We start from the raw sequence: 27,619 nt of genomic DNA, 5'->3' as shown, positions 1-27,619 counted from the left end.
GATGTGCTCGGGGTTGTCCTTGGAGATTTCCCTGTGCAAACAAAGCCCTTTTCCCCCCCTCCGTCTCTCTCCGTTTCCACCCCCTCTGCCTCCATCCATTCCGGCTGCATCTCTCCCCCCACAATTTCACACCAATGAGCATGCCGCATGTAGCTCCCACTCGCTGGCATCAGAAACACGAGATATCTTCAGTCCAGAGCCGTACAGTTTCAAACAAATACACACCAGCATTGGCGCGACAGAGGCTGCATCCTGCCAAAGCGCACGTTGGGGCTAGTCGGTGCTAAAACAAAAAACCAAAAAAACGAAGGGAGGAAAGAGTCCAGCAGCTCTCTCACTCACACCGGACACAAGGTAAAAGATCCATATTCATTTATCGAATGACAGTGTGTTATGTAATTCTGCTGTGGACACTAAGCTGCAGGCATTGTGCAGGTCTTATTGTTATTCCTAATGGTTCACCGGGCTGATTAACATGTGCAGCTTTATGTTGGGCTGACTGTCAAAATCAGGGGAAACACAGTTGAGGAAATAGAGATAAAACTGGCAATAAAACAGTTTCAGGGGAGAAACGCAGGCTTTTGCTTAGAAGTGTTATTATTGCTGCAGATTTTCATGCTCTCTACCCTGCATGTCCAGATTTCTACCTGTTAACAAATAGATAAATGCTTCCAGGACCATTTCCTGTGAGCACTTCTGGAAGTCGCTTCACACATCCCCCCCCCCCCCCCCCCCCCCCCCCGCACCCCACCCCACCCCTCCTGGAAGCTCTCTCTGAGGGCTGTTCAGTCCGCTAAATGTCACTCGTTAGAGTTCTCAAAGATGGAGTGAGGCTTTGAAGCCCACATCAGAATTCCCTCAGAATGAAGTGTATACAAACCCTTCAACATTGATTCATTGTTATCAGTCTTCTGGGCTCATATAATTTAAAGGTCAAGCTCCTGTTTGTTGTTTGTTTACAATTTTTCCCTGGCCACAGTTTTCCTCTTGGTGTAGAACAATTAACAAAAAAAAATATATATATTTTTCCATTTTCAGTATAACATCTGAGGATCAGTATGCATGACAGGATGTCGAATTCAGGTCTTTGTACAGTACAAAAACACCAAACATAATAGAAATACTTAGTATGTGTTAAGATTAGTGATCAATCAGATTGATCGCACGGTTGCTGTGAATTCAATTTGATTATGATTAAATATCTATATTTTTAATCTCTAATAATTATGTTTTATATTGCATGAGCAAACAGACTCAAGATAGATAGACATACACACACACACACCTTTAACAGTGCATGCTATCTTTTTCCAAAGCAAACATGTATCCTCATTAACGTGGTGCCGTTACTCCTTTTTCAGTGTAACCCCGGGGTAAAAGCCAAACTAAGATGACAGCCCACTCACGAAGTTTATCTTTTATTTCAGTGAAAAGTATTTATGAGCCATTTGACGGGAGAAAAAAAGCTCCGCAGTTGCTGAATCGGTAAAAGTTTAGACCATTTCCGAAAGTTTTCTCGATGCGCCAGACCGCCACTCCCTGCTTCTCATCTGCACAAAGTTGGCTGGATTCCACTTTATATAGGTGAGCTCTGGAAAGGCTTGCGGCGACACGACGCAGCTCGAAATGCCCTGTACCCAGCATGCACCGCAGTTTAATTATGTTAACATTGTAAATCAGATTAATTCTGATGATAGATTATTCCAGATTAACGGGTTCATTTTGATGGCTCTACTTAGAATAGTAAGCAAAAATAAATAAATCAAACTGTTCTCATGGCGTTAAAAGCAATAAATACAACTTGCAAGTTCTTATATTGCGACAACCAGTGTCCATCATGGCAGCAGCAGGGAATAAAGTTCTGACTAAAAGGAGCGAGAAGTAAAGATGGACTTTCTGAGTTCATTTCACCTGAACCCATAAAACTCCTCAAAACTGCCAGTCCTATAGACGGCACTTAGGCTTAATGTTTTGGGAGTTTCAATATGATGATGTGTTACATAATCCAGTGAAAAGCTCACCGTCCTCATAGTTCTCTGTTGAATCCAGATAGATACTCCCTTGAGAGCAGTTTAGTGGTTATGCTTTAATCTTATAGCGGAATGCAGTGTGATCGCCATATGCAGTGGTAAGTTCAAGCCATAGAGCAAGTACATCAACGATGCTCTGCAGTGGAAACCATTGTGTGCTTAATATATTCATTTGTCGACACAGTTTTAAATCCCTCCGAAGTGAAATGCTTTTAGTAGACACAGTGACGAACCTTGGAATGAAGCCGGTTTCAGCAATGCAAAATAAATCCCTGAAACAAACTGATTATATAAATGGCTAAATGCGGGATGAGCGACATGCACAATTTTTAGAATAAACTGGGAAGAATTGAAAAGGGCAAAAGGTTTAAGCACCCAGGCAATACAGCTTAGGGTTAAAACAAACAAACAAAAAGGAAAAAATAAATATATATATATATATATATATTCATTACAAATTGTATTTTTGTTTGTGTTCACTTTATTTAGTCAGAAATGACAGATTTGTTTTGGTTTTTTTTGCCTAACGTTCAAAATATTTGCATGAACTGGCAAGGTTTATTTCCCCAACTGCAAATCATCCTAATTTGCAGCCATTAATTTCCCCCCGTCCTTGGCATAACATTACCAAAAACAAGACATTTAGCGGGACTACACAAAAGCCCATTCGGCTCAGTCACATCACATCACGTTTGGATTTAGCCTCCAGTGGATGACAAGCTCTAATTTTATCACCAAGCAAAAATGTTCTCCAGAAGCTAAATGCAAGTCGGTGGCCTGCCCTTATCATCCGGCGTGCACGCGTGTGCTTTTAATAGTGCTGTCCAGCCAGTGACAGCCAGATTTACTTGACTGTAATCTGACATAGCTCTGAGTCAAACGGCGAAAGACTAGGAAGCCTTATCGGCCTACTTCCGTGTCTGAGGAGACCTTTAACAGCAGCAACTGTGTGAGGTACAAGCAAAGACGAACAGCGACTCTAGAATATATGTTTTGTTTGTCTTTATTGACGATATTTAGAAACTTGTGCATTGATCATGTTATATTTTTGACTGAGTTGAAATGCATGATGAAATAATTGCTGTTCTCCCAGCTAATGCAGCTGTTGGAACTAGTGCCTTATATTCATATTTAAACATTTGCCCAATAGCTCTAATTTGTAGATTTTATTGCAAGACAGTGATATTAAGTGCCAAGTGAAGGTTTCTCAATGCAAGCAATTCCAGTCAACTGGTCTTTGATGACATTTTGCCCCTATACGAGTAGAAACACATCTTTGAGATATAAGACCAGGTCCAGTTGGCCTGATTCGATTGCATTCAAATGTTTCCTACCTTGGCAAGTGAGAAAATGCATAGAAACACCTCAGTGAGAGAATAACTGATGTTTTGTTTCATTTTTATTGTTGTTATCTGAAATGATTGTGGACTGTCTTGGCTAAATATCATCAAAAGTGAAAGACAAACTAATAATAAAATGCTAATTCACAACAAAATGCACTTTGACAGTCTTGACCAAGCTGCATAGTTCCCCTGTGCTGTCAATCTCTACAGTGCAATTGGTCAAATGCCGGTAAACATGTAAGCCTTCACGGCTTTATGTGTCCATAATAAGCCAATGAGTCATTAGTGCTGCTCGAACGATTGACATTTCCTGGGCCAATCAACCAACCAATAGGCTTCTGCATCATAAGCCGGCTGTACATGATGTAATTTTGGCTGTAAAAGACAAAAGGCAGCCAATGGTGGTTATAATTTTGATAAAAGCTTAAAATCTGTGATTTTTGTCATATAGGAAAATGGGCTCCGCTGATTGTATGACTACAAATATTCTGACATATAAGTGCTAGAAAATTCACGACCACCATCACACCACAACAATAGTTTGCAAATTTCCAAGGGGGTAAAATGAACCATGTTTACATTCTCAGTTCATATCTATACCCATCTTATTTCTTCTACATGAATGCTAGAAGAACAATTGAGTTTGCTCTTTATTGATTTATTCCTGAAGACATTATGTAGAAGCTGTAAAGGTTAACATTGTTACGAGTATATAATAAAGTACTTCTGTGGAGAACCACAATGTGCAGGCAAACTCACTGACGTACTCAAAGAGAGTTGCAGGTCATAAACGCATTATACTCCTGAATCACACTGTGTGTAGGAGGAATAATGGAATATTATAATGTCTGATTTGAGATCACTTAGTTTTGTAAGTTGTATATAGCTACTTAGAAGCTCGACCTAAAGAGACAACAGAAACGTCCCTACCCATTGTCAATCCCCTCCAGCAATTTCTACATGCTTACAAATCAAGTTGAACGGCAAACTATACAATCTTCAGCCTTTTCTGGCTTTTCCATGTACACGGTGATCATTTTCAAAATGTTGGAGCTCCATTCGAAACTGATTGACTGTTGTCATGGAAACAGGGCCTTAAACAACCCGGCCAAGCTCGGGGGAACAGCATGAGCTCAACTATCCTACCTGGACAAATAGGATTGTGCATAGACAAATACAAGTACAAATATTATTGCTGATTCTGGATGCAAAAATATATAATGATGGCATTAACTGGATGAACGTATCAATGCATGTACTGAAGCTTTTAATCAGCTAGTACTAAATTAACTAAGGCCCAAGAGACTTAGTCCTCCTGCATGCAATGCATTAGACATCTCACTCTGATGGGTGTATATTCTCTGAACACATGCAAACAAGGATATAAATCTAAATTCAAGTAAAGCAGACTGCACTCTCGAAAACATCAATAGTGAATGTAACACAGCTGATAGTTGAATGCAAATCAAGTGTTAAATTTAGGTCTAATTTTGTATTTTCAAGTATATCAACAACAAAATTCATTAAATTAGATTAGTTAACTGTTGCTGTTTACATTTTTCTTTAGTAACTGAAAATGTATTAAGAAGTCCCTGCCCCTGGCTTGCATTTGTTTTGGGTGTGCAGGCAACTGATATATTAGTTTTCACTGAAACTGAAATCGTATTGTGATGAAGTTCTACTGCTTTGTCTTGCATGTTTGCACTGTAACCAAGACGATGACCCCCTCTGGCTTTTAACACTGATGGTACCCTGTGAACATACATCCAAATGAACATGATTTCACGTTAGCGAAAAGAGGATAAAAACATAGTTGTAGGGGAAGAGGAAACTCATTTCTGCAAGCTGCAGTGACAGATAATGCAACCGTGCCCTTGTGAGGCCTGCTTGGGCGCATATGTATTCTTTTGGAGATTAATCTATAAGCTGCTGGAGCTCGCGAATTGAACACAGATTATGGCGATACACAATAAACAGAGAGAGCAGGGTCTGTGCAGCGGGGAAGTAACATTAATCTAACCTTATATGAATGTACTTTTCCGAGTAGAAGGCATATGAAAATAGTATCAGGGTGTTATGTGCTGAAAAGCCCCCCTGGGTGGTTTTATCCCAGGTTGACTCTTCATGTGAGTGAGCGCAGGGGTCCCTACAGCATGTCTCAAAGGACCCAGGAACGCTGGAGTTATGGAACATGAGTAATAGGAAGGGCCACGGCTCACATTCATTATTTTCTTAAGAAATACAAATAACTGTAAAACCACATAGGCATTAAATATAAAACTGAGTAAACACGATATAAAATGCCACAGACATGTTAAGTTGACGATTGTTGCAGGGCAACACGTCATAGGCAATAAAAGTGCAAAAGGTGTAAAGTATAATTGGGTCCAAATTCTGAATGCAATGATTGTTAATGCACAGTAGCAGAAACAACAGATTGAAACGGCGACGATGTAATGCTAAAAATAGACATGAAATATTCAAATAAAACAACACTGAATGGCATATTCACTGAATATTTTAGTATTGATATAATACAAATCAAATGTTCAAGTGTGTTGATGACTAGAATGATGATGTGGTGAATAACAAGGTGCTGAGCCGAGTGCAGGATGTGTGATATTTGTATTTTTGAAGTGTTTATCATCTGTAGTGTTAATACAAGTCAACAATTATCCACAAGTGTTCCTGCACGATGCTTTTAGTTTTAGTACACGAAAATTTTCTGATAGAACATTGAAACCTCAAAAAGTAAGTCATGTTGATATATCCAGTCTTTACCACTACCAAATAAAAGAGCTACGAATTAAAATTGAGCTGAGGAATCCAATTTTTAGCAGCTAATAACACCATTTTGCACGAGTACTTTAATATTTGGGTGCGTGTTTTTTAGCAGAGAAATCCATTATTTATCTCTGACACCAGTTTTTCCTTAAGTTTTATATCATTGCTGACCCAAGATTTTGTAGATGGAATCGATCATAAGTGTATATACTACAAATGCACTGATACCCATACCCATCTGCCAAAATAAGGGTCAATTAGTATCGATTGTAAGATTGTTTTCCTTTTACTGAGTGCGTGTTCACACTCCCCTGTTTGATCGGACCAGAGTCTCTTGAAGGAAAAAACGTTTTGCTTGGGCGACGTGAAACCTCCTTCGAACTCTGAACCGGATCTAACAAGAGATCTCTGGTCCCCTTGAAATGCTTTGTCTCGGTTTAGTACCAATCAATCCTTCTAGTGGATGGGTGACGTACTGCGCAATGCATTCTGGGTAGTAAACAAACAAAGCTAATCACACGAATCGGAAGAAGCAGACGCAGAAAGAAAAAGTTGGAAAATATCCGATTAAGAAGTAGTGAGGAAGACTCTCATTGATATCTGGTCTGAAGACTATACTGTATATTGCGGTTGTTTGTGGCTACCCATTAGCCACAAGCTAACTAACCTAGCCACCACGGGCTAAAGTGGTGAGACTTCTGGTTTCATTCCGGACCAATCACTGAGCCGTGTTTATTCTTTACTTCCTCTCTGGTCAATGTTTGTTTCGGGCGACAGCGCCCCCAAACCAGCAGCTGTTGTTATTGCGTGACATTTTCCAGGCAGTTTGAGCCGATCTCAAAAGTTGAACCAAGTCCCGGAATACCTGAACGTAAAAGGTCGTTTTAAAGCGGCACGTGTCAGAGCTGGGTTGTGTTGTTTGTAGCTGTAGCGTCAAAGTAGCCAGGTAGCAGATCCTGGAGGCAGTGAGTGTTGAGCATCAAACTCTCCCCAGACCTGCCTGAGCCAACAGAGCACAGTCGTCTCCAAGGACAGAAATAAACACAAAATTGGCTCAGATTTTTTTTTCTTCTCTCCCCCTGTTGGTGCTGAAAGTGGCAACATGTCAGATGGTCTGACACACACTTCTGTGGGCAGTTCGTTCTTCCGCTCTCAGGGCACAGCCGACAGAAGTACACACAAGCAAACACACAAGTGCAAGACCACAGTCGTGCTCTTGTGATTCAAGTCCCAAATCTGACAACTTGGTAGTCGAGAGAAAAAGGCACACGTGCACAAACTTGCCAAAATGGAGCTGCTGCTCAGTCACCCTTAATAACTTGTCAACTGAGTCACGCCGCATCTTAATTAGCTTGAAAACAGCATAGACTGGCACATGGAGAGAATAGAGAGTAAAAACTGGACACCAAATCTAATTAATTCTTCAGGCATTTCACAGTTATGACACCAAAATTTGGAAAGTTCCCAGTACTTTGGAGACTTTGGTCTGTCGCTCACTTGTTTCGAATTTCCAATGAATGTCAAAGCTGTTACATGTGAGCATGGGTCCAATCAGTCAGGTTCCGGGAAGGAATGGTGAGGTAACATACAGATTACTGCGAGGTAATGCAGAGGCATTATGTGGCCATACAAATGCTGTTAGGTAATGCTTAAAGTGCCCCCTGAGAAAATCAATTGCAGTAATTCAAAAGGTGAAGGTTATTCCAAAGCACTTTGCAAGAGGTGGTGAAAAGATTGAGAGGTTATATAATGTTAGTGCAGAGCAATGAGAAAGTATTGGGAGTCTATACATTAACATAAAGAGATGATTGGTAGACAAGAGAGCACGAGCGATGTCCGTGGTTCGGAAATTGTCAAATATTAATGAGAACGACAAACATAAGACAGACTGTAATTTATGTTCTGCCAAAATATCAAGAGGAGGCGACAGATAGTTTGTGCAACACCAGCAACTTCCTCACCAGAGACATTTGGACCAGTAAAGTTAGCAGGATGGCACTTATTAGTTTAACTGCCGAGCCTGTAACTCTGAGCCCTGCTACATGCTACATGCCATAATCCTTGAAACTGAAATGCAGTTAATCACAATTTGCCTCTATTGTCGTAAGGATGAAATACTTTTCATCCTAAACGACGATAACAATGTGCCCATCGTTTCCCTTGTCAGATGTCTACACACTGATGGAAGCACAGTAAAAAATGACTCATGGCAGACTAACTTGCTTGTGACCTCTGTGGCATTGGTTTTAAATTTATGGCATCCTATTCTCCAACGAACAAGAGGTTGCAAGACATCATAGAGAAAGGAAGCACCCAACATGGCTCATTTATTCAGTGAATGACACAGACAATGTAATCGAGTTTAGCGTGTGAGACATAAGTGGAACAGATTGCGTTACCTAACACAAGGTTTATTAATTAATGGATGTGTGACAGGTAAGAGCTGTCTCGGTGGCAGGGCTGCAGGAGGCAGGGCAAGTTCACTGAAACTGTGATTCTCAATCAAGATGGATGTATTCTGACCACAAAAAAAAAAAAGGTGTAGCATACTATTATTAACTTATAAACCTATATGAAGTATATTGGGGTTTTTGTTTCTGTGTGTAGTAGTGGTTATGCTGTGCTGTAAAATATGCTCTTAGATTAGTCTGGCAGAGCCCAATGCTGTATAAGGAAGGGCATGACGCATGCATATAGGATAAAAATCGTCTTTAATTGGTCACAGTTACAATGTCTGACTTTACTTGACATGTTGCTATTTTTTACTCACGCTGCAGGAAGTAGAGCAGCAATATGATGGTTGCCGAGGATGATCTTTTTTTTTAACCCGTGAGACTTCTTGACACTCTCACGTGTCTCCGTTGCCTTTTGTACGCCAACACAGTCGTCATCGTGCACCAGCGCATCCGTGCACTCATACATGTCCTGTGCACATCAGTTCCACTCAGGTCCCTTTATCAATGGCGAGCCAGTGTTATGGTTGTTTTACCTGTAACTATATGGACGTTATTTAGAAATACATTTTCATAACTACTTGGCAGGAAGTCCGATAAGATGACACACATCTTTATAAAGAACTGCAGGGTGTCTCTTGTCAGCATCAACAAATGAGGACAAGAAGAGACATCTTAAAAACCTGCATTGCACCAAGTTAGGTAACATCAAGGAAGGCTTTCCTACGCGCACACGCGCGCGCACAGACAACTTTCATGATCTAGATTTTTACTTTTAAATCAACCAACCCCACCAGGCATCTCAGATCCTGGAGGTCTAGCGGATGTTGTGAAATGCTTTTAGATTGGAGAGGCACACTTGTGTCTCTCCGAGACGTTAGCGTGCCGATGCTGTTTTTAGCCTCTTTCCTCCAGGAGCTGGCCTTGCTGCATGGCTGAATAGAACATGCACTGCTTCCTCCTGACTACATGGATTTGTCAGGGATTTTTATAAATAGCTCAGCGCCGCAGCACGTGTCTGCAGCGCACTGCAGATGAAGAATGTGGCTCACAACAGCCGTGAAGATACTGATTTGTCAAAACAGAGAGGAGACGGAGGAGAGGAGGCGCATTAGCGCGGTGAGGCATCTCTGTATTGGCAGTTTGATGCACGCTGTGCAGACTGATCAATAAGACCAGTGCGCCTGTCATCAAAACCCCTCAGTGATACTATCCTGCGGACGAAGGCTCATGATGTTTTGGCCTTAAGAAAAAAAAAAGATTTCAAAAATTGTTGCTATTTGCAGCACAGACGGATTCAAGCTGCTGAACGACGTGTCAGTATTTCATATTTTAAACTCTATGGATTTATACCAAATAGGATTCCATGATGAGATGAGCTTCTAATCATTTCAAAGCATAATTACAAGTCTGATGCTAATGCAGGAATGTGAATCTTTTACTATATTTAGGGATGCACTGATACGATACCATTTTATGGTATTGGGTCCAATACTCATACTTTGATGAGGACTCGAGATGAGTATTTACTGTATTTATGATATGGTTTATGGGTCTTTTTCTATGCTTATGGTGTTTTTATAGGAACTACTCAGTATGTGCTGTTTTAAATTGCCTCTAGGGGATAAATAAAGTTTATTTCTTGAATCTTGGAAAAAATAAAAAATAAACTCCAGGCTACTACATGATATTATCCATCAGCAAAGTGGGTGTCACATCCTTTTATTTCAAGTATTAAATGTTTTAAGTAAAACACAACACTGTTTGAACCAATTATGGATAAGTTAAAACATTTAAAGTTTAGGGATTTATTTGTCTACCCAGACCTTCTTTTGTATTGTGTTACAAGTCATATGCTAGAAATGATACTGGACACTTGCTGTATACAGTTTTACAACCTGATCATATAAAATAAAAAAATACATCTTGAGGAGGCAATACAATAGGATGGTTTGTCCGCTGCTTCTTGAAGGAAGCAAACTAACATTGGACGTTGCTATTTCCTCACTTTTTATTGACCTTAGACAAAGCAGGCTGTCAACCTTTAACTTGCTTGAAAATTGTTTGATTTTCTTGAATAAATGTTGGAAATCTTGGGAAAGTAAGGCCTGATTTTTAAGAAGCGAGTGTGTCTGCAGTCTTCAGGGGTTGGTGAAATTTCTTCCACAGGTGAGGAGCGAAGGAACTAAAAGCTGCTTCACCTTGTTCCTTCTGACTGTGGGGTACTTAATCTCAGATGTATTCATGATTGAGACCATTGATAGCGTGGTTGGAGAGAAGGGACATTTTGAAGTCAATCCTTTGACGTACCAGCAGCCAGTGCAGAGGTTGATGCTCAGGTGTAATGTGCTCCACCCTCTTTGTGTTGGCGATGACTCTGGATAAGCTGCAGCTGTCAAACACATTTCTTTCACTACAATAATCCAGCCTACTGAAAATAAATGCATGGATGGGTTTCTCTGACTCTTGTTCGATCACATATCCTTTAAATCTTGCAATGGTTTTCAGATGGTAGTAAGCTGATTCTGTTATCTTAATGTGGCTTTTGAATTTCAGGTCAGACTCTATAATTACACTCCTTGATTTGTTGTCTTGAGTCGTCGAGCTGAGCACTGACTTGTTAACCTTTCCTTATTGAGGCCAAAAACAATTACCTTGGTTTTTTTCTGCATTAAGACATCCTCTCATTACCGAGCAGATACTGACAGTGATAACTAGAATTTTGCATAAATATGATAGGAGATGTGATATTCCTTGATCTGAGGAGGTAGAAGGATGTAGATGTAATATATAAGAGGCCCAAGAATAGAGCCTGAGGAACCCCACAGGTGAATATCATATCATTCCATGTCTTTACTGTCCAGGAGGGACTGATGCTGAGGCGTTAGTCACGTGTTTGGTCATAATCTCAATGTATAAAGACTGCCTGGCTCTTTTTACATACATAAGCAACGTTTCCCTTTATAGATGTTATGAATGTGGCTCATCGTTCACAGGAAAACAAGATGCACCGCATAATTAATCATGTGGAAGAGAACAGTGCCTCTTAGAAACTAAGAAAAAGAAGAGGTGGGTGTGACGAATGGAGGGCTGGTGAGCCGATATGGGACACGAATCCAGACGTGAACTGGAAACAGGCGCCAATCAAGACCAAAGACAGTAAAACAAGACAACAAAAAAAGACTTGAACAAAGATTAAGATATGAATGAGACACAGGGTCCCATCAGAGAAAAACAAAACTCAAACATCGACTAAACGTGGGCTTAGATCTGCTTTTTCTTTCAATAATCTTTGACGTTTTTGAAGCTCTATTAGGATGTGAACAAAGACATGTTTTGTGTTTGTAGTTTTGAATCAAGGTCTAGGAGTACCACAGTCCTGCATTTTTTTATTTATTTTTTTAACAACTCCTTGTAGATTATTGTTCTATGAGTGGCTTTGACTTTGATGATGACACATTCATCCTGCTGTTTATTCTAATAAGACTCTTTTATAACCTTTCTGACGTGCAGCTCAACACTCACCGCTGAACTTCAGTTAACTCAGACTCCATACATAGTTTGCTACGCCAAAAATATCCCCGCATAACAATTTTTGCAGCCCTGTCTGAAAATAACTATTCATTAGTAAATGAAGTGCACCTAGAGATTATGACTCATACAGACGAGACGGAAACTATCCTTCCAGTTCAGCGCATCTGCTTCATACAGAACATAACATGGGTTTCTAGGGCAGCCTGCGTCACATCCACCGTGCATCTCAAACAAGCCGCAAATGCCTTCGGTGTTTTGAGGTTTATTCTTGGCAGCACAGAGAAGCTTTTGAGTGAGTTTGTAGACCATTAACTCCTTACTGAAACACAAATATTTCCCAGCGCCGGGTGAAGGGAGGGTTTTCATTCATGATTTTTATCAATCCCACGTCCTTCTCTGTGAAATCATATTCACCTCACGGACTTACATGTCACACACACACTCACAAAAAATAAATAAATACTGAAAAACAAATCCCATGAACAAACTAAACCAGAAATCTGATGCAAAACTGATGGATGTAGAATTAACTTTAAAGTTTATGCACTAAATGAAGACAAGAAATATGAACAAATGACTTTTGGTGGAAAAATGAGGAATACACTTAATGCAACGTTCCTAATTCAGGATCCAAGCGTCAAAACAGTCCACAGCTCAGACTGCACTGATATCATCCCAAAAAATGGGAAGTAATCAGGACCACTTATGCAACCCCCTGCTTTTTAAGGTGAATGGACAAATGCGATGAGCAGAGAGATGGATGGATAGATAAAGAAATGCGTAGAGACTACATTAGTTGTTCTCAAGCTTTTACTCATTCATTATAATACGCTGGGGAGTTTTATATAATGAAACCGTCACGAAAACCGGAAAGCATTGTGGAAACGTGACGTCGCATAGTAAGCAATTGGGAGGTCAAATACATCGAATTGATCCCAGGAAACGCACACACACACACACACACACACACACACACACACACACACACACACACACACACACACACACACACACACACACACACACACACACACACACACACACACACACACACACAGTATTACAGATACAGTAATTATTCCAAGTGTGTGTTTAATGTAGTCCAAAGTAATGTAATTGTACAGTGGTTGTTTTAATAAAATAACCTCCCAAGAAAATGCTCCTACAGCAGAGAATTACTGGTCTACTTCACCAGGTTAACTACTGCTAGACGCTTTACTCCGAGGTAGTGTTTCAAATTTGAATCGCTTGATGTTGATATTAAAATTCCAATTTACAGAAATGTACACACTGCTTTTGGCTTGTAGACGAAGCCAAATGTTTTTGAATAAAATGTGCCATTTTGTACCATTTCCACACAAAATCTGACCCGTCATTGAAACAGGTTGGAGTCTCACCCACTTTTTACAAATTTCACATTGACGACTGAGAACTTGTGCGAGTTTGTGGGTCACCCGATTTATAGAATTAAGCTGAATAGCCTTGACAACAATCAAGACAGACTCTGAAAAAACATATTCTTTTATATCTTGTATACTCCTCACTTTCACTTCAAATGTTTTATTTCCTGAATAAACATATTTAAAAAGAAATTAACCTTGATTTCTATATAATTTATTTGATATTTATTTGTACTCCACAACAGACCAATGGTTAAAAAAAAAACATTTGGCCTTTGAATAAACATCATCACAACCATGCCCTATCTGGAGTGACCCATGTGTCCCAGAGGCAAAACTGTGACAAACAGTACATGACAAGCATGACTGTGCGAATGAGACGGGACAGGCAGCGATGACAATTGTGAATATGGTTTATTTCAGTACAAATGCATCCTCAGTTTGAGAGGGTCATTTTTTATTTCTGTTTCAAAAGTGAAACACAATGGTTGCATCACATGGCATGAGGCAGTTATAAAGACTAAAAATATGCTAGAAATTGTCTGTTTATGTTAACAAAAATATCCAAAATGCATGTTTTGGATTTCTGCCCCTTATGGAACATAGAAGTTGCTATCAGATAACAACAATATGTTTACTTTTCATAATGCATTAAAAAAAAAAAAGTCAAACTGAGGAAAAGAGGATGATGAGCAACAGTGATGTTTGAAGGTTTGTTCTGAATGAGTCAGAACTGCACTGAGTCAGGTTTTTGCATATGGAGTTACACCTGTTGTCCGGTCACAGTTGGCCTTATCGCTCTGTATCTTGATTTAACATTTAGGAACTTACACATAGTCAAAACATCCAAAGGAGAAGCCTGGCTCCCTGAAGCCATAACATATGATTAGTCGCTGTAGCAACAGCTATAATGTGACGGTGGTGCTCTCACCGGAGCTGTACATTCCCACCAAGTACCACGATTACACGATCATCGGAGGAAGTTTAGCAACCCTAAATGCTTTGGTTACACAATCACATACATAATGTGAGATGTACTTGCATAAAGCTGAAGACAGAAAACAAATCTGAATATTATTTGCTCTCTTCCTGCAGGATTCGCACAATGAAGACCAGACTCGGCTGCTTGTCCAACAAATCTGACTCCTACAATGACTTCTCCGAGTTTCTGCCTCCTGCCCACGAGACCACAACCAGGGTTCTGAAGTAAGTCTGCCAAAAAAAACAAACAAAAAGGAAAAACCTACACTGTCCTGCTCTGTTCCTGTGGGACAACAACCACAGAACTATTTCAAAGTCACCCTTCTGTTGTGTGAAATCACTTTCAGAAGGCATAGGCTACTTGGCACGTGTTATACAATCATTGTGCATACTTTCAATTTCTTAATCCAACGGTTAAACTTTTGCAGACACGTTGTGCTTTGGTGTGTTTTAGGGTAACCATGCAAAGCTTTTGCATCATGCAGTTTTACTACATTGTCCCTTTTCCAAAGCACATCTTGCTTTATTAATGTTCCTGAATATGAACATTGTCAGTATTGCACAAGAAGACGAATATGTGCTTCTTTTTGCATAAATTCAGAATAACTAAGGTCTTCTATCTGGTTTGATTTACTTTTATTTCACCTAAAATATTTCAGGTGGATGAAAAGATTGAGCTGTAAGCAGGTGCGTTACATACATTGCGTTACTTTCAATTAAAAAATGAACGGTTCCAGACAAAGTCTTTTGTTCATAAAGGCATCATTCCTGATGTTGTTTCTAAATTGCCAACTAAAATTGGAAAGTCTCTTCAACTTTGAAACTCTTGTAAGTTCAGGAATGAAGCAGCAGTAAAATTGACTGTGGAAACATTGTGGTGCCTTCAAATACCTTTAAGAAATGGAGTCGATTTAATGACCACGGATATGCCAATTATAATATAGTCACTTAATGGCGCTTTGGTTTCAAAGAAATAGTCAAAGAAATCGCACAGGAGGCAACATGAGAGAGGAAGCGAATCAACACATTGCAGACTTGATTGGGGCAGAAAGAATAAATCATGAGCTTCTGATTCAGCAGCTCCCAGCAGTCTGAACCTATAGCAGCTTAGGTAGAAAATGGCCCAGAGTAATCTACAAGTTTTATTTCATGGAAAAGTTTTTGAACCGGATCTTAAAAGTGGAGACTGTGTTGACCTGCCAAAATAAAAGCTGGAGCTGATTCAACAAGAAAGTACCAAATCAAATCAAAATTCATTCAATACATTAGAAAATCAAAAATAACACTCTCATACCAGCTTTGGCTGTATATAAGTAGCGTCTACACACATCAGGACAACATAATGCTGATATATTCGTATTCTCTGGTGTTCTACCACCACGTTTTCACCATTTTGTGAAAAGCAAGTGTGAGCAAAAGGTCAGCTATTGTTCTCCTATCTGACATCGTCCCACACACGTAACCAGATATTTGAAGTCCTATATAGTGGTGGGAGGAAGGACTGCTGTGAACTGAAGATAAATTATTCATTAAACTTAGCAGCTCTTCAATAATAAATACAATACCATCTTGTGTTAAAAATACATGAAAGCGAAGCGGTTGGTTGGCAGCTTACTCAGGCTCTTCCCTTTGGTTTTTCTCTCTGTCAGGGTTTCAACGGATGAAGTTGTTCGATGGTCTGAATCGTTTGATCACCTCCTCTCTCACAAATGTAAGTCAATGTGTTGGGTGTGAATGTGTTGGATGGGTTCTGCCACCACAGAGAAAATTAAAGCCTCTTAAATATAGGTTTTTTTTCCCTCCCAAGCACTTTATGTAAGAGTGCTGTATGGACCAGGTTAACACAGGTAATCATGGCATTGTTATGCAAGATATCTTTGAAATGTGTAAAAACTAAATTGTAGCTGTAGTGAATTAGTTAAATTTCTGACAGGCTGTAAATGTTGAGGCTCTGCGAGGTGGTGAGTGATGGACCAACTGATGAATAGATTCTATGTATATGTATTGTAGTCGGTGGGAAATATAATAATGGCAGAAGTGCTGTGCTTGTAACCCTCCTCAGATTCTCCTATTGGATTCTTTTGTATGCAAGTAGATGCACTATTCCATCCCATACTCAATATGACCAATGCACTGTGCTCTTATGCACAGCCCTGCCTTGCTTTTGGAGACCAATCCAGCTGTTTGCAGCACGCTCATGCAGAATATCAAAAGGGAAGGTTCTATATACACTGATATCCAACTCAAACCAACATGATTAGTTCTAGATGTATACATTTAGTTCATTGAGGTCACATTTACACCAAGCCGGGTCAAACCGAATATTTTACCGTCAACATTATCCAAAACAAAGTGGTTTACTGAAGATCGTTCCCCCCCCCCCCCCAAAAAAAAATCATCTACTCAAACCTGCATAAAACCCTTGCTAAGTGCTACTATGAGCATGTCAAACCTGTATGAAGCCATGCTGGCCAATCAGTGTGTCTTTTCCAGGATTCTAACAACAATGAATGGTACAAATGACTCCCCGTTCCTTCAGCGATAACGCCATGAGGATAATTTTCTGGGACCAATAGAGAAGTGGAGTTCTTCCTCAATGTGGCATTAGAGTACAAATCAAGTAAAGAAAATATCTACTGGGAATCATGCCAATCAAAATGCAAGGACATATTTGCACTGTTTTTAAAACAGTGACTATAAACACAGGCCAAACACACACTCCTTGTGATTACATGCAAATGGACACAGAGTTCTTCCAAATCTCCACTTTGGCCGGAGTTGTCATATACAATCATTTATTGACTTGGTGTTACGGTTTTCAGAACTGGACCCAAATGCACGACACAGAAACAGAGCAAGCAGTCTTAGTGATGATTTAATATAACAAGGGGAGGTGACACTAGTGACAAAGATGAGCGAGAGTCCAAGCTCATTCGTGAGCGGTGAAACAACAATCCAGGTGACGCGTGAGGTGAATCCAGAGAGAGGAACCGTAGACGACAGGCGCATAGGTCGTCTTGACGAGGAGCCACGAGATGAAGACAATAATCTGGCACCTACTGTCTGGAGAGAGCCGGCTTAAATAGTGGAGCTAATGATGATCATCCACACCTGTGAAAGCACTTGCAACCAATCTAGCTCAGGGGGGGGAAGGGGGAACACAGGAAGAGCAGACAGACAGGGAAAACAGACAACAAAACACACGTGGAAAGCACCAAAACCCCAGATTATGACACTTGGAGCTTCAAAAGCTACTAAAAACCCAAAAGTATTGAAATAACACTGTTTTCACTGAGTCTCTTTCACACAATCAGAAATACTATATCAGTCAAAAACTACAAGCCAGTTCCAATGGATTTCCATGGATTAAATGATGAGACTTCATAGACTTTACATTCATTTTGTGATATTTATGAGGTAGTTTATTAAGTGTCACTCTGAGCTTGTGAAAAGGAGGACGTGAAAGCGCTCACACAAATGAAAAAATAACCTGCACTCACATAAAAATTAAGATTTGTTTTGACTGAGGTTATGACATAACATATTGGCTTGATACACGAGCACTTCAGAGGTAATAATGGTCATCTGGGGAAAAAAACCCATAAAAGTTTCTAAGAATAGAGCCTGCCCCCAGAAGAGAGAGAGAAAGAGAGGTGATACATCTGAGCATCCTGTTTCCAAAAACCAAACATTAGAGAAAGGCACCGCACCCGCACACACACACACACACACACACACACACACACACACACACACACACACACACACACACACACACACACACACACACACACACACACACACACACACACACACACACACACACACACACACACACACACACACACACAATGCCAAATCAATAGGGACACAGTACTGAATGTTCCCTGGTAGGATATTGTATTCAGAATTTCCTTAACTCGATTCAAAAGAGGAAATGGTGAATTACACCTTGCAGAATTTTGGTGCTATTTATTCTTCACCGAGTAAAGTGGATTTTGAGTATCCTGAAGGCCTGATGTGCACACAGTATTGGCTATTACGTGACTTATTGGTACAAGAACACGTTGTACCAGCGACTTGGCTCTTTATATCACATTGCCTCAAGGTATAGGATGACTCTCAGGCCCTGTTTACAAATTTCAGGTGAAGTTTTTGTTTGCAGGAGAAGGCTGTTGTATATCCATGAAAATGACTTCCAGTGTGTTTGTCCACACAAGGAAAATCCAAGCTTTCTAAAATGCGTAGTATTTAGATGGTATGAACCATTTGGAAATCAAAAATTGATTGACAAAAACTAAAATTTTAAATTGCATGTGTGCAATCTCTACCATAAAAAAGGCCTTATTTGAAACTTTAGTGTCATTTAAATAAATTGTAATTCCATTATTTGAAAATTCAGTTTTGTAAATTTTTTTTAAGGCTGGACCACGCAGGACGGTCAGTTTTTGGAAAAGAAAAAATAGCGGACGTGTTGCTCAAAGCCTCTAAAATATGTATTTAACGTCCATCACCACTGGTCACCGGCTAATTTTGCTTAAGTTTATCTTTTTTCACTAAAATATAGCAAAAATATCGGCTCGAGTGCATGACTCACAACTGACTTCCGGTTTGTATTATGCCCGGTAACGAGCAACGTGATTGGTCAAATATGGTATATTGTCTTTTGAAAGGCGGCCTCTGATTGGTTCGTAATTCTCTGACTCATTCTGATGCGTTCAAATGTCGGGGCAGAGGGGAGGAATCCGGTCGAATTTTCTTTCCAAGATGCGGAAGAATTCTATCTGCAGAATCCACACAAGTGGGACTAACTCTATAGACCTATGATCGATTTAATTTTTCATTTCCAAAATGTTGACACGTGTTCGATTCTGGACATCATTCATGCTTTTCATTGAACGCATTGGCACATATCTGACGCATACCTGATTTATGTCCACATATAAGATAAGATATACTTTTATTGTCCTCGTATGGAAATTTTGTCTGGACTGCAGTTTCCAAGGGTACAAGAGTGAGAAAAAGAATCAAGACTTTAGAACAGCGGGGTACTTTACATAGCAAATATATACATAACATATACACAGTATGTGAATGAATTCTGTATCCAATGTCAAAATATTTGAATATATGCATCTTTTTGCTGCCTACAAAAGCAGAGCCAATCTGTGTCACCTCAGGGGAAAAAAAGAAAAATCGGAATTGGGTCAAAGTGTAAATGCAGCCGATGTGTCGTTCCACATGATCACACCTAACTATCTGCTGATTGTTTCAGCCCCACCTACCTGCTGCCTTTGGTAATCCCAGCTGTTACTAATTGCAGGAAAGCATTTAAGCTCAGGCTCTTGGCAGTGTCTCCTCAGGTCTTGACAATGCAACAAGTAACCTCACTGCACTTGGAAGTTTCTCCGCGAGCATCGAGTCTGTTTAGCATATACTCTGAATTCTCGTTTCAACTCGAGCAGTATCCCGATTTCACCCTGATTCAGTTTTTTTTTTAATGTCCTCTCAAATGTCCCTCAGCCATCCGTTATTGTTTGACAGCACTTCCAACTGTGTCCCAGTTTAACCCCCACATGCATTTACCCCGCTCCAAACTTTCAACTCCTTTTATTAGAGAGCAAGTGAAACTACTTCAACAACTGTGCTAGTGCCGTTTCATTGATAAAGATGATCAACTGCTTTCGCAAAGTACAGCAAATGGAACGCTATTTGGGCTTTTTGGCCATTAGTGCAGAGGCAAGGTCTATAATTATTTTTCAGGGGTATTAGGGGTACTTGTACCAAATACATTGGCCGAGGTCCGTAGTAGTGTCACAAAGAATAGAAACACCATTAAGACCATGAGCAAAACTGTTATTTTTATAAAGCTTTTGAGAGAAAAAAACAAGAATACAATAAAACAAAAATATTTGTATTCATCTGCACAAAGGGTCTTTAAAGCATCGACTTACCAATACTGCAGTAAACCACCAAATAAACTATGAGAAAATTGCAGACGTATCTCCGAACACAAACTCATTGTTTTTGCTAATGCAAATGGTGACTGTACTCTGTGTTGTCGAACAGTATTGCCATATTAAAAATGTTATCGTAATTGGTTTTCAGAACCCAACAGCAACTCGTTTTTCTTCTTCTACAAATCAAATTGGCAAGAATCTCGCAAACTTGATATCATGAGAGACTTGAATGTCATTTTCACACTAAAACCGACTTGTAGGGCTGAATTTTGAAGTCTGGGACATCTCTGCAACTGACAGATTTCAAGGCTGACCCAAGTTTAGATTACAAGACACAGGATGCAGTACTTCCTTCCCTACAGGTTACGCACAAATTGCAATGCCATAACTGCTACGCCGGAGTACTATGAGCACTAGATGCCATTTATAAAACATTATACATATGGAGAAGAGGTCACTCATCACTGTGAACGGGCAGCAGAGCAGATCCCTCTATTACGTTGACAGACGGGTGCATATACACAAGCGAGCTGCAGAAACAGAAACACGCTGCAACAGCAAAAAGCTGCACATATAGAAGTGCTTCATAAATGAAAACAAATGCAAAAAGAAAATGTTCGAAATCCAGTCACACAATGCAAGTGTCGGTGTTATTGTCTTTGAAATCAAATACATCTCAGTTTGTTTGCCTAGTTAATTTAACCACATGTAATAAATGTCTTAAAATGATTAGCAGTGTAGTGAATTTGAACTGAATGCAAGTCTTCCAACTGCTTATTTTCATTTTCATTCCTCACTAGGTTTTATTTATTATCTTCCTGTCGTACAGCCACAGAGACATATCTGCACTGGTGCTTGGCATGTGACTGGTGGTGGGTCTCTCCTCAGGAGGCTTGTTTGGCACATCTTTCAAAAACTTCACATTTATGCCGCTGCTCAAAATACTCGTCTCGTGTTGGACTTTTTTTTTTATTTTGAAAATTTTTTATTCTGACTGGCATGTGTCAGAGACATGCAGTAGCGATGTCTCCAACACATACTGTGCAAAACTTTTGGCATGATATGATGGTTTTTCTTACTTTCTTATGAATGTGCTCTGAATGCAGTGAAAACATAGGTTGGTTTGGGGTTTATTGCCTTATTTTGCGCATCTTGATATTTATTTCACTTGTAGTTGTGTACCATGCAGTTGCCATGGTTTATTATTAACTTACTCTGAAAGGCATGTTACTCAGAAAAATATATAAAAAACATATTGTTGAAAAATGAATGTTGTTAATTGAAACGTTAAAAAGTGGGTCGCAACTTCAAGACCATGGGGATTTAATTTTTTTAAGTCCAAGAATTCTCGTACAATGTTTTTCATCATCCAACTGCTGCGATGATGTACGAGTGAAGCCAATTAGATCTTCAGGTGTTTGGCAGTGGTCAAGTAATGGCTCAACCTAGGCCAAAGAGTGTTGTCCAGCTTGATTTCTCCTTTTATAAAGATGCCGATGTCATTTCGACGAGCATTTTCACCACATTCTTTATTGACAGCCATGCCCATCGGGAATATATGAATTGCTTGGTATATTATCCACTTGAGTATCAGCAGTTGAACATTTATGGAGTTTCCTCATCTTACTGACCACTCAAAGTGCTTCTCACTACAGATCACGCTTTCAACAGCATATCAATTAAATTGCAGCCACAATTACAAGTATGTGATTAAAACCAACTACAAAATCTGATTTTCCGATGTCAATGCGTTGATTAATGCATGGTCTAATCATACTACAGCCCTGATTGTAAAGAGTAAAACCCGTCAAGTGATCAAGTCTTTGAGATTCTCTAACGTGGCTGTCTCAACATCAGGGTTTGGCTTTTTTTTTATTTTTAGGTCAAACAAAAACACGGGATCGTGCAGAAATGACTTGGCACTAATTTTCCACAGGGTGTTCTGGATTAAAAGGCAGGCAGAACGGTCAGCCACACCCTAACTTCTTATGTTTCCTCATTACACACAGCATACAGTAACCAGCAGCCTATTCTACCCTATTTGCTGTCCTCATGCATCCAAATCAGATAAAGCATTTTGAAACGGCACGGTCCGGCACCTGTGGCAGGCTTCTCAGCTCCCAGATGATCACTGATTCTATTTTCCTCTGGGTAACATCACTTTGGGGGCACCTTAATTGATCGCTTATCTTTATTCCGTAAAACCGTGATGGTAAAAGGCTCTTAGTGGGAGAGTTCTGTTGTGGTTTTGTTTGTGTTCCAGTCATAGGAACATGTCCTTCTTTCCCACAAAGTGTGTACATTGTGGACCACGAGGCATCGTCACATGAATAAGCTATTCTGGGTTCAATAAATAAAAACATCCTCAGAGGTGGTTTGTTCTGCCATTGTACAAAAACACATATGTTATATGCTGCCACATTAATTGTATTTCTGTTTAAGTTGTACTCCCTCATTTTTAGCTTTGATTCATCTGCTCTTTCCAGACGGGCTGGCTGCCTTCCGGACGTTTCTCAAGACGGAGTTTAGTGACGAGAACATTGAGTTTTGGATGGCCTGTGAAGACTACAAAAAAATCAAGAGCTCCACCAAGCTTGTGTCGAAGGCAGAGAAGATCTTCAAGGAGTTCATCGATGTGCAGGCTCCGAGAGAGGTACGTTCTCTGTGTTTGATTTTGCGTCTGATTTCGTGTTTACTTCAAGTTCTTTGTCAATTATTTCTAGGCGATAAAAAGCTTTTCAATGGCAGAAAGAATAAGTTTAATTATGATTGACTGATGAAGGCTTGAAGCCAAAAAGAGAATGTGTTGATTTCTATATTTTTTCCATAAACCTGTAAATGCATTTTTTTTACCAATACACCAATAATGCATCTAATTTCTGTTGTTCCAGGTCGGGATGTCCTAATTTAATTTAATGGGCACTCAAATAAAAGGTCACTTTTTGTGTGTGTCCACAAAACTAAGGCCAGGGCGACATCACAACCTGATTTAAACTTTTAGTTTGCCTCCTCACGTGAAAACATGAAACACACACAATGTGCTTAAAAAAATATTTATTCATTACCTTTGCCAACAGAAGTTGGGGCGAAGGTTGTTTTTGCTCAGGTTTTTAGTTCTTCCAGGGATGACTTAGCTTGATGCAAGGATGGGTCCATAAAATCCTTAAAAGCGTTTGGGTCAAGGGTCAAGAAAAGGTCAAACGTATTTTTGTCGTAACGCTGTCAATTTCAATTCAATTGATCTCAAACCGATGCAAACACGTTCAGTTTTAAATTCTCTGCCCACGGTCACATGGAAATTGTAAAGTGTGTGTACGTCAGTGTCGAACAGTGATAACGTGAAGCAATCCAAACGACCATGACAAATGATGGAGGGAGTGGTGTGGTACATCAAATAACCTTGTAATCCACTGGTTTTCATGGCGACAAATGTGGCATTGGCGAAGGTACTGCGTCCTACCCGTTCCTGCTACCCATGTATACCTTTCAGCTGGTGTGAATTTTGGTACAATGAAGGTGCGTTGAGACGTTGTAGGTAAAGTCGATAGATGGCCAAATTACCTGAAGTCAATAATGAGAATTTAATGTTTTTGCATGTTTTAAGTGGTTTAATCTCATAAAAAGTATGAAGAATAAATGAAAATGCCTCAGGAGCTACTGTATTATTTAGGTCCGTCTGGTGCTGCAAAGACATCTGTGGAAGTTGGCACAAACAACACACCTCAGCATGTTCTCCTCAATTTCACTCCATGTGTATCAATGTAAATTTTGTCAAATATTTAAACTTATATAGCAAATGCAATAATAAAAGCAAGGCTTAATGCAGTTAAGACAAATTTAAAATGGTTAAAAAATGAATGAGGCTATTCAAACTTGGACAAACTAGGTCTACAATGTAGTCCTGTGGGACACCTGTTAAAGGGAGCAACTTAATAAAGAGTAAATAAAAAACTAAATCCAAAAAAGACGAAGAACTGGGGTTGGAAACTGCATGAAACTGTATTTACATGCACCAGAAATGTTATTTTTGTCAGAATTGAACGATGATTTTGCTGTGAACAATGGAAACAGTGGAGCTGGGTATCCAGACTACAGCTGGTATACAAACTACAGCCCAAGATCCACTTCACATTCACTATCTTTTCTAGCATATCATTCGAGGTTGAAGCCTGCTTTTTGAAAATTCTCTCACTCTGTCTCTATGAAATATACAACTTTTTGAACAAACCCATGCATGCATAGGCTTGATAAGGCCTGCAGAGCAGACAGATGCAGTCATATTGAGCAGATTTTTAATAGAATTTATGTGTTGGCCCTTCACAACAGTACTAGTTTTTAATCCCCATCGGGAAAATCAATTGCCAATTGTGTATTTTTCTGTATAATAAAGGTTGAGATGTCAGTGGCCATCCTTTCATAACAGATGCATTTTTCTTTTTCCTCATCCTGACAGATAAACATTGACTATCGCACCCGGGAGAAGACCAAGCAGAGCCTGGCAGATCCCTCCCCGACCAGCCTCAATGAGGCCCAGGCTAAAATCTACAGCCTCATGGAAAAAGACTCCTACCCACGATTTCTCAGGTCGAAGATGTACCAAGACATAATCAACAGGGCACAAATGCAAGGCCAGCGGAGGTCTGTCTGACTGAACGCGGCGATCGCAGAGGAACAAAGACTGGACCTACACTGTAGACCATTCATTAACCCTTTGACATCATCTCTTAATACTGTGAATCTACAAGGATGCGGTGACCTGCTTGACTGTTTCCTTTGTCAACACCAGCTCCATGCATGCACTTCCTCTAGATTACACGTGTCCCTGTGGACTACACTGTACAGAGAGGAGAGTAGACGCGGATAAGGTTATTTGTTTAGTGCTGGTATGGTGATGTGTATGGTGAGATTATAGTAACAGGATGACCATATTTAGCAATAATATTTTTCATTACACACACACACACTGGTATCTATAAGCTCTGGTATTTATGTATTTATTCAAAAATATGAGTTCAAGGCGGCAACAAATCTTAAAAGTTATCGCACTGAGATACCACAACTGATCTTGCAAACCTATTTTACCACTGGAAATATTCACTTTTGTGGCTGTAAACACAGCCTAAGGTTGTGCAACAGTCAGGGTTATTGCTCTGGGACAGAATAATAGTCTCCAAGATAAAAATTGAATGTTTTATCTATTCACCCTGGCCTTCTTCCCTGAGCATGCTTTATGCATCCACAGAATTTCCTTCCTTGGTCGTCATTGAGCTCTTATGGAAGGGGGCGCTGTTGCAATCGCATACACCAAGATCACCAATAATCTGTTTAATCTCTTTCTATAAAGACTTGGGTGGAATCAAAGCGCGGGGAACTTGGGGAAAATGCTTTTGCCAATTTGCATTGATCCTGTTGTTTGTTTCTTCACTGCAGGGTTTGCATACACAATGAAAGTGTGGTTGAATCTCTCTGTAGACTCTGCGTTCTCTCCCTTTTGCACGCAAGTCCAGTGCATTTGTTTTGCTCGATTTCATCATTGAGATCATGACTTGTTTTGCTGCCTGCTCCTACCATATTATCATCTTTGTGAATTAGAAGCTGTTGTATGCGGGTGACTCGACCTGCTGTGGTAGTCTTGTGTTTACAATGAACAACAAAGTGATTACTTAACATCTGAAACTGTGCCAAAATAATAACTTGCACTTAGATATTGATAGGGTGTATTGTGATGTTTTGCAGGTATTCTGTGTGATATTGTGTGTGCAGTGTTTAAGAAGATATGTTTTTGCTATGATTTCATTCATACAGAGAAGTAACAGTGTGGTATCGCCCCCTTTTCACCCTAAGAGTTTACTCAAGTCCAAACATGTAGAACGGAGGCTTCACCAGGACCAGTACAACACTGAATAATGGTATTATGGGGATTTTCCACCAGTAGCTACTCAGCCCTACTGGACTCGGCTCGCCTCGCCTTCACTCTACTCAGCCTTGATCATTTTCCATTACCACCACGGCATGGGCGGAGTCATCTGAGCTTTTCCCTGTTGTGCATAAACCAGTTAAGAGGGAAACCGGTTAATCCGAAACACCGGTGGTATCCGCGGCTAGGAGACCTCCCGATACTCGTAGCGAGTCGCTCCGCTGAATCCTCTGATCACCTCGTCGCTGCTCCACGGGGTTGATTTCTGTTCGTCGAACTCTGTTTGTGAGCGTTTTTGTTGTGACTTAAAATATGACTGATCCGCCTTCTGACTCATCTGTATTGTCACACACCGGCCAATCACCCTCTGCCGACGCCACATTCTCTACTCGCCTCAGTCCCCTCTACCAAGTACCTTCGTGGTACCTGGGGTACCCGAGGGTTCCAAGCGAGCTAACACGTAGTAGAGTCAAGTGGAGTAGGGCTGAGTAGGAACTAGTGAAAAGCACCATTAGAGTTCGTTTTGCAACAATTGAATATCTACTCTAGCATTGTCCAGAATAACTGGTTGTCATTGGTTGCTTTGGCGTCAAACATACGTTTGACATGGTGAGTAATTTGTAGTCACGGAGCAGAGATTAAAACTATTGATTGACACCAGTTGCTTCAGTATCGGGTCTTTTCCACAACCATCTTGCTTGTTTTGTATTGCAGAAGTCAGACAGAACCCTTTATGATTTGCTTAGAGTTCAAAAGGAAATGTGTTGTGCTAACTTCCTCAGTGATTTCCAGCATGAGGCAGTACTCATGATAACTATATTTATATATTCTTAGACTTGGTACAATATGTAATGAAAATGACTGCAAATATGTAACAATGTGTCTGTAATGGCATTGTGCTTCCTCTGCGTTTAGCGTCCTTTAAATGAGTGCGTTGAGTTAAACCTTCCCTGAACATTTAAAGGGGTGAAATATATGCAGTAGTGCATGTGTGCTATTTAGGACGACCTGTTGTTCCATGAATAATGACTGAATAACAATTGTTTGCCACATCTAGTATGTTACTGTACTCCACATGAATGTAAGCCCTTATATATTTTTGATTAAAAATAAATCTGCATCTACATTTTGTGTGACTTTGTTCTTATAATACCAAAAGGTTTCAGAGTGATGAAAGCATCAACCGATCAGACGGGGATTGACCTGGTTTTCAAAGC

At 40.0% G+C, this 27,619-nt stretch overlaps 1 protein-coding gene across 1 annotated transcript; it reads left to right on the top strand.

The window, feature by feature from the left end:
• Window positions 1-27,527, top strand: LOC308115367 (regulator of G-protein signaling 8-like). The gene is made up of 5 exons (XM_080472815.1): window positions 1-354; window positions 14,640-14,750; window positions 16,175-16,236; window positions 22,972-23,138; window positions 24,939-27,527. Exons 2-5 carry the CDS (start codon window positions 14,650-14,652, stop codon window positions 25,131-25,133), a joined length of 525 nt encoding a protein of 174 aa, XP_080328941.1. The 5' UTR covers window positions 1-354; window positions 14,640-14,649; the 3' UTR covers window positions 25,134-27,527.
• Window positions 27,528-27,619: the final 92 nt, after the last annotated feature.

This window comes from Lipophrys pholis, assembly GCF_963383615.2.
Source record: "Lipophrys pholis genome assembly, chromosome: 10".
NCBI classification, from domain to species: domain Eukaryota; kingdom Metazoa; phylum Chordata; class Actinopteri; order Blenniiformes; family Blenniidae; genus Lipophrys; species Lipophrys pholis.
Note: the sequence above shows the minus strand (reverse complement) of the source record. Positions and strands in the feature narration are given on the sequence as shown.

Excerpts from the sequence above, each read along its gene's own strand:
- LOC308115367 (XM_080472815.1), top strand. The coding sequence starts at position 14,650 with ATGAAGACCAGACTCGGCTGCTTGTCCAACAAATCTGACTCCTACAAT. Across the intron at positions 14,751-16,174 it reads ACCACAACCAGGGTTCTGAA|GGTTTCAACGGATGAAGTTG; the intron begins GTAAGTCTGCCA and ends TCTCTCTGTCAG. Across the intron at positions 16,237-22,971 it reads TCACCTCCTCTCTCACAAAT|ACGGGCTGGCTGCCTTCCGG; the intron begins GTAAGTCAATGT and ends TGCTCTTTCCAG.